General features: G+C 34.8%; 1 protein-coding gene, 1 non-coding gene and 2 pseudogenes across 2 annotated transcripts; all 4 read right to left on the reverse strand.

Annotated features, from left to right (window-relative positions):
- Positions 1 to 2,660: 2,660 nt before the first annotated feature.
- On the reverse strand, positions 2,661 to 2,803 carry LOC113329295 (annotated as a pseudogene).
- Positions 2,804 to 3,221: 418 nt separating this feature from the next.
- LOC113329224 (40S ribosomal protein S4-3-like) lies at positions 3,222 to 6,541 on the reverse strand. Its single transcript, XM_026576186.1, has 5 exons — positions 6,408 to 6,541; positions 4,633 to 4,710; positions 4,372 to 4,552; positions 4,123 to 4,220; positions 3,222 to 3,855 (listed from the first exon to the last, which is right to left on the reverse strand). The coding sequence occupies exons 1-5, from the start codon at positions 6,408 to 6,410 to the stop codon at positions 3,421 to 3,423; spliced, it is 795 nt and encodes a 264-aa protein (XP_026431971.1). The 5' UTR covers positions 6,411 to 6,541; the 3' UTR covers positions 3,222 to 3,420.
- On the reverse strand, positions 5,000 to 5,078 carry LOC113329346. The gene has a single exon (XR_003349847.1). It is a non-coding gene; the product is annotated as a small nucleolar RNA snoR14 (small nucleolar RNA).
- LOC113329296 lies at positions 5,218 to 5,381 on the reverse strand (annotated as a pseudogene).
- Positions 6,542 to 14,509: the final 7,968 nt, after the last annotated feature.

Consider the following 14,509-nt stretch of genomic DNA (forward strand, 5'->3'; position numbering starts at 1 on the left):
CAAAAAATATCAATAATTAAAAAATGAATAACTTCAAATATTCATGTGATTAACTTCAAGTAGTATAAGTGAGACATGACATATAGTTTACCTCATTGTGAAATGATGCTTGTTCTGTCCTCTATAACTTGCTTTTTTACGGTCATAACATCACTTTCCTTGTGCAGCGGTACTGTCCTAACGCTTCTTGTACTGGGTAACATGCTTGAGGGTGTTATTACGTTCCTTGTTCCTGATGAATCTGTTGTCTTTGCAACTACCTTGAAAATGATGGATTGCATCAAAGCCATGGCTAGAGTAAACATAGAACGATGAGGTCAATTTATGAACTGTCACATCCTTGCCGGGTTGGCTAAGAAATAAAGACACTTTAAACTGATGTAAAGACGGAAATGAGTTAAGCAAACAACCATTCAAAATCTATGTCCTCACCTATATTCCCATACGCTACTAAATGACATACATAGTAACATACTCAAAAAAGTATATTCAACACTCGGCACACTCAACACCGTCTACAAATTCTCCTCCAAAACCTGCACCTACACCACCAACGCCCGTTGATATTCTTCATATTAATAATTTCACTCAGTCAAACATAAACATTATAAGATTCATGCGCTTGCAAAGCAAACAAATATTGGCTACAGGACATCGAAAATGAAGTGCCTAAACCATAAAAAAATAACTCAGTCACAACTACTGAGAAACAACAAAGGATTTTACCTCAGACCAAAACATCGGCAACATTTTATAGTCTGTAGATTCACATACAAAATTACGCAAGAAATCAAGAGAATAACCATGCATATGACAAGTGTAACTAAGAGTTAACAGATATAAGTTTCATATTAGGTTACATATGCATATCCCATCAAATTAGCATGTGTAACTATGAGTTACACATCTAATTTTCATGTGTAACTAGTAGATACAAATTCATTTATCTTGTGTACCTAGAAGTTACACATCTAATTAGTATGTGTAACTAGTAGTTACACTGCCAATACTCCAGCTTTGACAGCCTTGGCAGCTTTGTTAGCCAGCACCTTGGGGTCAGCCTTCTTAGTAATTACATGAAAAGCAAATGATATTAGTACCGTAGAAGCTAGAACACTTCTCATACAAATGAATAAAACAGGACATTCAAAAATCAAAAACCAGTGTATACAGAACAGTCAAATCTATCTCATAACTGAACAAACTAGAGCAAGTATAGAAAACTTGATAGTACCTTGCAAGCATCCTCGTGAGGCACAAGAAAGGTTTCTCAAAGTTGTAATTACTCTTGCTGATGCAGGAGAGACCAACTTTCTTTTGAAACTTTTAGATTCTGTAGTGAAGTTCAAGAACAATATATTCATAAGAACAAATAAGCTAGGGATGACAAATCGTAATATTGAATTCTGTAAGAAATTGCACATGTATCTAATTCTGAAGAAAAAGAGAACAGTAAACTCAGACTATAAAGTTGATACAATCTGTATATAATACTAAAGAGTTAAAAACAATTGAATTGATCCTCAATAACTCATTCCGAATTGTTTTTCTTCATCAGTTACTGGAAATCATAGGTTACAAACCTTGTTTCTTAACTGCAAGTACAGGAACAACTAATTGCAATCATTTCATTGAAGCTGTAATAATAATTTCAGAAGTTCCTGGTTAGGGAAAAAATTGAGAATAACTCAAACCTGAAAAGGTTAGATGGATAATGGAGATTTAGATGTTCTCATTACTAATCTGAAGTTGGATTTTTAATCAGGATAGGGGATTGAGAGATCGATCAAATGTCAATCTCGAACCCTAATTTATTTATTTTTGCGTAACTTCTTCTAAATTTTCTTTTGTCTCAAAACAAAGATTAAAGAGAGACAATCACAAATATAGACTCTAATTGTAAATTGAATAAAAAAATTGGTTAGAAATTAGATTTTATCGCCGTAAATCTGATTTTTCAAAACAAAATTATCACTCTAAAGAGAAAACAGAGGTTAGGAGAAAAAATTATCTCATTTCTTAGATTTGATGATGAAATTGTAGTGGTTCAATCGTAATCTTCTGATTCTCCTCTTAGATTGAGATTTCTTCTTACAAAATCAAGATCGGCGGTGCTCGAACTACGTTTAGGATTTGTTGGAATCTTAAGATCTTCTTAGATTGAGATTTATCTCATTCCTGCTTTCGTTCTTCTGTAATACGTAAACGTCCTCAGCGAAGATCGATGGAGCGAGAATCGTTTTCTTGCTCTCTGCAATTGTTTTCTTCGTTTTGATAAAAGAACCCTAATCTTCTTCAGAACAGAGACGAGTGAGAAGTGAGAGAAAGTGAAAATGAAAATGAATCGTTAAATGAAACCTTTAGCCTATTTCATTAGGTATATATAGTAAAGGGTATTTTTGGTATTACGAATTTTCCGCAAACCCTAAACTTTATTACCAAGTCGCGAAATCTAAAATTATGGACCTAGAAATATTAAAAAGTGATGATAAGGGAGGATCCATTTAACGGACTTCTATATATTAAACCCATATAATAGGGGGTCTAGTATTTTTCACTTTTCTAATTCCCAGAGAGATCAGAACTGTCGGAGATCCAAGAGTAACATCTGAGAAATGAATTTTATCCTCATTTCGGTTGGGGAACAATCTAAGAAAGGAAAATCATTCCTTTCCACCAACATAGATTCAAGAGGGAGGTGAAGAAATAAATCCCAACACCATTCCCCTCGTAAATTTATTCTATGCCCTTGTCTGAACCGGATGTGATCTCAAATTTCCACATCCAGTTATTCGAAGGCAAACTAGAACAGAAATTCAGTGAACAACCCAGATAAAAAAGCAAATCACAACATGGAAAATTAATGCAAGTATTCTATCATGTATCAGAGCTGATTGAATGTCTCGAATGAAAAACACATAAAATTTTCTGTAGTCCAAAATCAAAAAGATCTGAAAAAAAAATCAATTTCTAAGAACTAGAAAAAGACTGAATCAATTTATGCCTCATCACTAAACCAGATACGAGACTGAAAATTGGAAGAAAGAATCTCCCAAAACTCATCCATCACAAAAACCGAAGCTGCATGGTATCCAAATGCGAAATAAAAAAGTTCCTCAACAAGGATGGGAATCCTGTTTTGACTAATCCTATGGCATCTGAACATACATTTTTTGAAGCTAAAGATGGATTGAATGATGCAGAACTGAAAAAAAAAAGTATTAACATCAGAAAAAGAGTAAATGACACTAAAGAAAGCAGATCAAACTATAACATCCTCAGCAAAGCAGAGTTAGCTTCAAAATTTTGTTCAATAAAGTAGGGATAAACTAAAACAGCAATTGTTTTTTTTTAAGCTAAGATTCACTAAATAAGCCTCAAAACATTACACCTCATGATGGCTGACACCTTCCATGAGCTTTAAGCGGTTGCAGCTCCTTGAGCAGCAAGTCTCTTTCTTGCTTCTTCTATGATAGACAACTTGATACCCTTGCCCTTGGGGAGTGAAACCCATGGCTTGGTACCCTTACCAATGGTGAACACATTGGCCAGACGGGTGGCAAATTCATGGCCTGTAGAGTCCTGGATGTGAAGGGTATCGAAACTTCCCTTATGCTTTTCTCTGTTCTTGATAACACCAACACGGCCTCTGTTTCTACCTCCAGTAACCATGACGACATTACCAATATCAAACTTGATAAAATCCACAATCTTGTTGCTCTCGAGATCTAGCTTGATGGTGTCATTAGCCTTGATGAGAGGGTCAGGGTAACGGATGGTGCGACCATCGAAGGTGTTAATGTATGGGATACCCTTACTTCCAAAGTGTACATTTCTAACCTTGCATAACTTGAACTGCAAAGAGGAGAATTTTTCATTTATGAGATCAAGAAAAATAATTTTCATTTAACAGAGGCTGCACACCGCAATGATTAAAATAAATAACTGGGAATCTACATGGAGAGGAAATTTTCTTTAAACATAGACAGGGAAATATGGTGACTAAAATAACTGGTAATATACATGGAGGGTATAGCCTTTAGTAAAAGTAAACCAAGTATTAGAGCTGTGAAACATTCAACAGACAAGCATGGCATAACAAATGAGCATAAAAGGACTAACCTTAGCTTCTTCATCCTTGATCGAGTGGAGACGGAAGCGACCCTTGGTGTCATACAGAAGACGGAAGTTCTCGTTTGTCTTGGGAATCGATATAACATCTATTAAAGGTTGACAAAGAAGCAATATCAGGGTTTCACATACTTTTAAGACTATGATCATAGATAGCATTTCTCTATGGAAACATGTTAAGAAAATTCAGACTAAAATGAAGAAATAGAGCAAGTGAAGGAGTACATTAGGCACACGTACCCATGAATCCAGATGGATAGGTCTTGTCTGTTCGCACTTTCCCGTCAACAAGAATGTGCCTTTGCATCAAAATAGCAATAACCTCGCGGTAGGTAAGGGCGTACTTCAATCTGTTTCGCAGGATAAGAATCAAGGGTAGACATTCCCTAGATTTGTGTGGACCTGATGATGGCTTGGGAGCCTGCACAACAGAAAGTTCGCCTAGCGAGTAAGCATTGCATCCTTTGTAAACTTAAAAATGTAAATCAATCATTTACTTACAAATGCGCCTCCAAGTTTATCGAGCATCCAATGCTTTGGGGCATTAAGCCTCTTCAAATGCTTCTTCAATCCCCTCGCCTGAGAATTATCGAACAGTTAGGATACAACATCTTTGGAATGTACTACAAGTGTAAGGAACCTTTGCATTTTCAGCAATTCATACAAACATCCTTGAAACTCACAACATCAACAGAAATACAACAAATGCAATTACATTGGACAATAACAGGGGACATTCTATTGGAATGCACTTACAGAGTTATGAATTTCTAGATACCATGCTTAATCGATTTATTTCATTTAACACCCAAATTGATAACAGTCACTAGACCTCGGGTTAACATCGGGTGTTTATCTAATTCCCAGAGCGATCAGAACCTGTCGAGATTCAAGAGTAACATCACAGAATTCAGTGGATTGAGCAATGAATTTTATCGTCACTTCGCTTAGGGTTTAGAATTTTAGATTGGATCCCGGCAAGTATAGAGTCTCAGAACCTGCATACACCTTTCTGTAACTTACATTACACACTCATTCTACTAACCTTGACAACTATCAATCACACATTTGTAAGAGTAAAAAATTAAATGTTGAATCAATCATAAGAAAGGAAAATCATTCCTTCCCACTAAGATTGATTTAAAAGGAAGGTGAAGAATTCCAACACAATCCCCTCATATATTTATTCTATGCACTTGTCTGAACTGAATGTGGTCTGAATTTTCCACATCCAGTTATTCGAAGGCAAATCTTAATTAATAACCCAAGCAAAATATAGATCAGAAAATGGAGGACCAATGCAAGTATTAGATGTATCAGAGCTGATTGAAGGACCAGATTGAAAACAATAAAATTTTCTGTGAAGTCCAAAATCAAAAAGCTCTGAAAAAGATCAATTTCTAAGAACTAGAAAAAGACTGAGTCAATTTATGCCTCATCACTAAACCAGATATGAGACTGAAAATTAGAAGAAATAAATCTCCCAAAAACTCATATGGCTACTCTGAGAGGCATTTATATAACAACAATTCCTTACAAACAATGAAAAAAACATCACCAAAACCGACTCTCCCATGGGATTGGGTGTTCCCCAATTCCCAATTAAGAGTAAGGGTTTTGGCGATGTTTTCTCCATTGTCCATCTAGAAATGAAACTGAACAAAAAGAAGAACATAAGCTCATTGCAGGAAACCAGCCAATAGTTGAGGAATCAGCAATCTAATGAAAAAGTAGACAGTCAAGACTTCATAGTGGCCGTAGGGGAGAACTAGCCAAACAAGTCTAACTCCCCTAGTGCCCACCATGGTTACAATGCCTCTTCAAATTCATTCAAACATCCAGATTTTCATCCTACTAGGTCATACTGCCAATATATATCAACCTTTTAGCTATTCAGATTCAAAGATTAACATATAAAAATATCCAGAATACAAGTAAATCCACAAAAAAAATTAGCAAAAAATTGCATATCCACACAAAACCAAGATTTGTCCTAAGGAAAAAAAAATCTACAACCAGGAAGTGTAACAATGTAAAACTTTACAAATCCCTAATATCAATCAAATCCACAATCAAAATCTCAACTAAACTACACAAATGAGATGATCACAAAGCAAATCATACTTCCGGCACCTCAAATTAAACTTCATCACTCAACAATTAAAGACAAGACGAACGCTTCAGAACATCAGTGCGAGATTAAAAAAAAATGAAAATCTTAACTGGAAGAAGGATTCTTAAACTTTAAAAAGTTGAAATACAGAGAGATTACGAACCATGATTGAGTTCTTCGACTGTAAATTAGGTTTAACCTAATCTTCTTCTCCTTCTTCTTCTTCCGCCTCTGGAGCTAACCCTCCTCCGCCACTTTGTTTCTGAGAATAAAAGAAGCCTCAAAACCCTAACTGAGTTTATAACAGTTTTCGCAGGAGAGACGAATATAACCCTAGGGTTTACATGTAGAGAACCGGTGTAAAAAGAGTGGCATAAAAAGACCAAATAAGATAAAAGTGTGTGGAGTCGGAGGAATCCGGCTCATGACTCGTTTTATTTGAGTCTGGCTTATTAGCTTATTATATGTGACTCAGAAATAGTGGAATTATGGAATATAAAAACAGGGGTTAGTCCACGAATGAGTTGAAGGGAGTTTAATGTATTTTAAATTTTGGGATTTTGAGTGAGTGTAAGAGAGTATATGGAGTTTGAGAGAGTTTGGTGTGTTGAGTGTAGGGAGTTTGAGAGACCCTCCCAAAATTTCTACTTTTTTGAGAGATTTGGAGTGAGGCAAAGATACACTATAAACTCCCTTGAACTCCCCAGAACTCCCAAAAAAAAACAAACTCCCTATCATTCTAATTTTTACCACTAACAGTGAGTTTAAGAGTTTTTTTCAAACTCCCCCACGACTAACGGGGTTTTTTAGGGTTTGGGAGACTCTTCTAAACTCTCCCACGATTAACAGGGATTTTGAGAGACTCCCTCGAACTCCCTCACGACTAACGGGAAAAAAAACAACTACACCCAACTCCCCCAACTCCCTTGAGGACTAACACCCTGAAAGTATTCAGTCCAGTCCAACATCGGTATAAAATTCCCGGCTAAATTGAGGTATATGGATTTTTTTCATCCACCACATAAAGAATGATAAGAGGTGTCTAAGTTTGATGAAACTACCGTTTAACCCTCTATCAAATATTAATATTACTAATTTGTGACCGTCAAACCCTAATCATAAAATTAAAAACTAAAATCAAAATCATAAAAATTAAAAATCAAAATCAAAATCATAAAACTAAAATCATAAAATTAAAAACTAAAATCAAAATCCAATTCATTTCCATCTCCACTTCAACTGATTCTTCTTCTTTTCTTCTCAACCCAATCCTATAAAATTAAAATTACTCAAAAATTGAAAATTTTGAAATCAAATTTTTCTTGGTTTATCAGAATCGGTTAACCTTAATGTATATGTGATCCGAATGCAAATAGAAACGGTTTATGTTCATGCCCACAAAGACCGATTGCCCTTGATATTTTTTCTGGTTCGAGAAATTTGAACCAGAATCGGATTACATTAGCACTTATAAAAACCGATTGTTGATGTATAATGTTAGAATCGGATTTTATATATGTGTCGAGTAAGCCGATTGTTGTTCTCGATTTTTCTTTATCTTTTTTTTGTTAGAATCGGATTACATGAGCATTCTTATAAACCGATTCCAGATGTGCAATGTCAGGAATCGGTTTTTACATATGTATCGTGTAAACCGATTCTGGTTAACCCATTTTTTCAGTTAATACTCGATCATAAAATGAGTATGAAATCATACTCGATTTCATTACATAAACTCGGGTATAGAATGAATTTTAATTTTATTTGATGTTTAACAACACATAATTCACAGATAAAAAAGAGAAAATTTACCCACAATCGGTTTACGTTCATGCCAAGATAAACCAATTATGGATAATCGGTTGATTTGCATGTCCATATAAACCGATTCTGGGTAGAAGCTAGTTTCAAAAAATCTCTGTATGCTTTTGAGATTACAATCGGTATATGTTTTTGACAACATACATATACCGATTCTGAGTTGGTGTTCTTCAAAAATTTTCAAATTTTCAACATTTTTCATGTTCACATGATTAATTAACACAAGTTAATTTCACATCTAACACTATACTTTACCACTAATCACCTGAATTAACACTAATTAATCAGAGGTAAATTATCCATTAAGAAAATAATTGGTTAAGGGGTTTCTATGAATTACTTCTTAATGACCCTATTTTATCATGTAGCTATAGGCCCCAATTAAGTTGCATAGGTCCCAATTTATCCAGGATAAAATTATACGTCACTCAAATACGAAGTGGAACAAATATATAACCGAGTCATCCGAAATATGAATAAAAAAAAATGAAACCGTGAGATTTAACTGTATAGTCCATAGAAAGATTCAACTTATTTAAATCTGACTCGGTATATCCTAATCTGCACCTGACTAATCATGTTCGCCTCTAAGGATAATAAAATTATAGAAAAAGCTTTTCGGTCAAACATATATCCGGACAAACCCGTGTAACATTATATTTTATTCAAACACACTAGTATATGACCCGTGTCGTAACGGTCCTGGATTTGGCTTCTAATATTCTTGAAGAATGTAAATAATACTCAAAAATACTCGATTTGCATATACTCGCCCGACCCAGCCATGTACTCATAGGAGTCTAAAGAATGTTGCAACCCGATTAGTAAATTGGAAGATTCATACTTTCCCTAAAGTTTAATAGGCTAGCCTAGTATATCTGCAAATAGCATGGGTTGGTAACTGTCCAATAACTTGGTTAATTGTATAATTGTTGAAACAAAACCTCGATGAGAACATATATGGGGAACATCTGATTCTTCTTTCCATGTCTTATCAGAAGAGATTTTGGCTCGGTTTGGTAATGGTTTTATTTTTATAAAAGCACTTTCAAAACTTATATATGTTAATAATTTTTGAAATTAGTGTTTAGTAAAAAAAAATTAAAGCACAATTTATCAAAAACACTTTCTAAATTCCTCATGTGTGGAAGAGAAGCTTGTAAAAGCTATAAAAGCATATAAGTTTTAGTCTCATCTAAATTTAATGCTTCATTTATCTTTTTTATTTTGTAAATGACAAAAGTTACCCTTAAACCTATATACAATCAATATTTTATTCTTTAAATATTATTATTTTTTATTTTCAAAATATTTTATATACCATTTCATTTAATTTGTCAAGAATAAAATTTAAAACTTTGATTTTTGTTTGAAAATTGTACATATATTAATAAGTGGTTAAGTAAAATAACATTTTTCAAAATAATAATAATAATAACAATTAGTAAATTTAATATTATATATATTTATATTTTATAGTAAAAGAACTAATTATTTTTAAACCCAATAAAATTGAATAATACTATTTTCAGAAATGTGTCTGTTTTTTTTCATTTGCTACAAAGCCATATTTTGTCAAACACAGTTTGATTTCTTTTTTTAATAAGCTTTATCTTTAATTAATATTTTACCAAACGTCTAACTGCGTTTTTCTCACAACACAGCACAACAATGCACAACAGAAAAATGCTTTCACTAAAACCGCAGCACTACCAAACTAAGCCTTTATCTAATTTTATTTGATTAATTTTTCTGAAATACTTCTCAAAATTACGGGCAAGTTAGCAAAATTCTATACGATGATTTTTTTTTTACAAGATTTGCTTTGTGTGTTGTTTATACTTTGCATCAAAATTCGTATTCTCGTTTTTTTCCCACATCTTGAAGATTAATACTTAAATTGTTTTAAAACCCGCTTAATATCCAAATTCCAATTATTACTTTAGAATTTTTTAAAATCAACTCCAGGTAGGAACTCTATTTCACTATTTGGCATGTCTAGCCCGACCTTAATGGAGTGGGCTTTGGCATGGCTTTGGGCTTCAAAATGAAAGTTTTATTCTCTATATCTTGATGATAATGTATAGTATTATATGTAGATGCAGACGGCAGCACAGGGACTGTCAGGTAGCCAGGAACCGCGGCCAGTCCCAATTTTTTGTTCTTGATAATAGTGCAAACATAATCGGTTTGTTATTGGAAACACCCCATCTTTGCATGATGATTAATTACGGTAAGAAAATAAAGGTAATGACCGTTATCAAGATGTCAAAGAATCTGTTTCGTTTTTTGATAAGATTAGAAATCCGTGTATTCCCCTGTCAAGAATTCAAGATGTCATAATGAATAGTATTACCTTTTCTTCTCAAAAAAGGAATATGTCATGATACAACAAATCTGTTTTTCTATCAAACTTACGAAGAGGCCTGCTACCGTATTAGATGTGCAGCTTACTTTACTATTCAAAATCATATTCTGGTTTATTTCCTTCCATGGCCATGAAATCTGTTTCTTTATAATCCAAGACTTTGCCTTAGAAGTTATGATGTAATCTCAATCTTGCCTTCACCACCAGAATCTCTGAAAAGTTTTCAAGGATAACTTTCTATGGGTGATTTTATAAGATACACCAACAGAAGATGTGGGCATGTCTCGTCTAAGCGTAGAAGCTCCACTTGTAGTAACTACAACTTCAAGAGGTTGATGAGAAACATCAGCATATTCCAAACGACGTACCACTTGTAAGCCTACTAAAGCTATTGGCTTCCGAAGATGGAGCTGGTGGTAATTGGAGAAAATTATGTGCATCAACGACTCCTCCAAAAAAGCTGTTTGCAAAGTTAATTAGTGAGCTGTATCATACTATCACCTATCATTTTACATAATTAATATAGATATATTGGTCGACACTTTCTAATACTTGCATGAGAGATGAACAAAATAGGTCCAAGTAAACTTAACGTTCGTTGATTCAGAAAACCATATTAATTCTCGTTTCATATAAATGTGTCAACCATATCACTTTTGTTAATGTTAGCACTATATGGATCCCTATAAACAACAAAGGGATTAATAGTTCAACCCAAATTCATCACACCCTCAGATTCCAAAGATAAATTATTGTTGGAGAAAATGAGTTTTAATTAAAAAGATTTTATGGTCTTCGTATGGTTTGATCTAATGACCTAAAGGTCTAAGGATACTCACTCATTTTTGGGTGAATGAAGTGGAACCTTTAGTCCCACATTGTGGAAAACTAAAGAGGAGCTCCACTATATAATCATACATATTTTGACCCATGCGATATACGCGTATACCATGCACCAAGTCCCTTTCCTACACGGATTTATTTTTGGGAGAATTTTTTCTTTAGGAATTTAATTCAAAAATTATTTTTTAAGAGTTTTATTTGTGGGAAATTCTTTTTACGAGTTTTTGAAGAAAACAAAAAACCTAACTTGATTTGCAAGTATCTCATCCTATAAATATGACTCGAAATTCTGTTTTAAAAACACACAAGCAGCGACTATCTCTAGGTCTACTTTTCTTCTTCTTCTTATATTTTGTGCGGCGTTTTGCTTCCATCCCTGTTGCTGAGTTCAAGAGTGGGTAACTTGCGTTGTGCTAACTCAAGTTATATCGGGCAGTCTTATCATGGACACATCTTCGCACGTTGGGGTTTAGCATTACTTCAGAGTATACCCGCGAACTAATGTGTTAAGGACAGCTTGTTGAACCTGTGATTCTGCCCTCATCAATTTGTTCGTGGTAGAGTTGTTTGATACTGTTCTTTATATTTATTGTTTGATACATCTGACGTTTCTTCAATTGTTGCAAGATTCCAACAATTATTACTCATCTAAAGTTGATTTTTCATAAACAACTGTGATATCTAAAATCGGAATTTCAATGTTAACTCATCATCTGGTACGTCTTCAACATGACACACGATACCCTGTTTGTCAAGCAAATTGTATTTTAGGAAATCAAGTTTAGTTAGGAAACACTCTTACCTTGCAGTTCAAGGAAGTTTATGTATATATACTTTGTATCTCTTTTGATAAAATGTGTACGAAAATAATCAAAGAAGTTCTCTTATGTTAAACCTATCTCTGTCTACTTCTTCTTCTGTTAAACCAAAACCCTAAATAGTCTTAGCTTGGTATCAGAGCGGTTTTAGATCCCCAAAACTATGTCTATCGAATCCTCCACTGTTTCCTCTACAATTTCTTCTACAATCTCTGCAGTTATCTCATCTTCTATACCCTCACAAACTTCAACAATGGTTTCCGTTCAGTGTTCTCAACCTCACCATGTAATCACAGTTAAACTCGATGAAAACAATTATTCCCTATGGCGTGCTCAGTTTCTACCCTATCTCCAAGGCTATGATTTAGATGGCCATGTCACCGGTACCAAACCCTGTCCTACACCTGCTCTTGCTGATGACGCTCCCAATCCGGCGTTTGCTTCGTGGATAAAACAGGATAAAAATCCTGGTAAGTTGGTTGTTCTCGTCTCTTACACCTGCTTTTTTGTCGTCATGTTCATCGTCTCATAACTTCCAAAGAAATCTGGGACTCTCTTGAAGCTCAGTATGCCTCTAAATCCGATGCTCAAATTCATCATCTCCACTGCGAGTTACGAGCACTTACGAAAGGATATCAAACCATGCGAGCATATATTGATCATGCTCGAGATTTAGTCGATAGTCTTGCTGCTGCTAACACTAAGGTTACAGATAAAGAATTTCGCCATTGTCTTCTTGCTGGTTTAGACAGTTCTTATGATGCTATTGTTACATCTCTCACCACCACTATGAGCTCTCTTACAGTCGAGGACTTTCTTACGTTTCTGCTTACGTTTGAGTTACGAATGGAACATCAGACCAAAACGTTGAATGTTCAACCTGTGGCTAATAACGATGCACCATCTCGACAGCCTCCATCACGTTTTGCTTCACCAACTGTCTCTGCAGCACCAAATACTTCGATGTTTGCTCCATCTCGTTTCTCTGGAAATAACAGACCACAACCTCCACGTGGGCCTTCTCGTTCTGAAGTACCCTGTCAGCTTTGTGGGCGTAAAAATCATGAAGCCCAAGATTATTGGAACCGTTTTGACAGAAGCTTCCGTCCACCTAGGCGTCAACCACCATCATCTGCACCACGCGCATATGCTACTCATGGACCTGGCTTACTACCATCACCCTCGTGGACTCCCGACAGTGGTGCTACAGATCATATCACCAATGATTTTTCTCGTATTCAATTTCCAACTAAGTATACTGGTCCTGACCAAATACAACTGCATAATGGTTTTTCTATACCAATTTCTAATGTTGGTTCCTCTATTTTGGGAACTCACAATCATAAGTTGCTGCTTTGCAATGTTCTTTTTGCACCACGAATCTCTCACAACCTCTTATTTGTTTCTCGTCTTACTACTGATAATAATGTCTTATTTGAATTTCATCCAAATTTTTATTTTGTGAAGGATCGATGTACCGGGAAGGTTCTTCTTCGTGGCAGTAGGAAGGGTGGTTTTTATCAACTCGGTTACTCGTCTCAATCTCCTAAAGATTGTATAGGAGAACGTGCTAGTTTACAAGCCTGACATGCTAGAATGTGGCATCCAATGATGCGCACAGTTCGCAAAGTTATTTCTCAGTTTTCTCTTTCGATTTCAAACCAAACTATTAGTTTTTGTTCATCTTGTCATGAGCATAGGAGTCATAAGTTACAATTTAAATCTAGTACAACTATTTATTTGAATCCATTAGATTTAATTGTCTCGGATGTATAGGGACCCTCACATATTTTATCTAATGAAGGTTACAAATATTATGTCATATTTATTGATGTGTATAGTCGTTTTACTTGGATGTTTCCTATGTCTCAGAAATCTGATGTCTTTTCTATATTCTTTTTGTTCCAAAAGCATGTTGAAAATATTTTTAATCGAAAGATAAAAATATTTCAGTCTGACAATGCTGTTGAGTATCGCAAACTTACTCCGTATCTCCAGAAACTTGGAATTTTTCATCGTTTTTCATGCCCACATACTTCTGAGCAAAATGGTTTGTTTAAACGTCGTCATTGTCATATTCGTGAAACTGGTCTTACAATCTTAAATATGGCTTCTGTGTTGTCTTCATACTGGTATAATTCGTTTTACACTGCTTGTTATTTAATGAATCGTGTCCCTTTGATTTCCGTTAATAATTCCTCTTCATATGAAGATCTTTTTGGTCTCCCACCTGATTACACTTCTCTTCGTGTATTTGGTTTTCTATGTTATCCTCACTTGCATCCGTGTAGGTCTCAAAAAATGGATCCTCTTTCTTCTCCTTGTGTTTTTATTGGCTATAGTCCAGCTCACAAAGGTTATAAGTGTCTTCATATTCCTATGGGTCGAATCTACGTCAGCCGTCATGTTGTTTTT

This window comes from Papaver somniferum, unplaced genomic scaffold, assembly GCF_003573695.1.
Source record: "Papaver somniferum cultivar HN1 unplaced genomic scaffold, ASM357369v1 unplaced-scaffold_115, whole genome shotgun sequence".
In the NCBI taxonomy this organism is placed as follows: domain Eukaryota; kingdom Viridiplantae; phylum Streptophyta; class Magnoliopsida; order Ranunculales; family Papaveraceae; genus Papaver; species Papaver somniferum.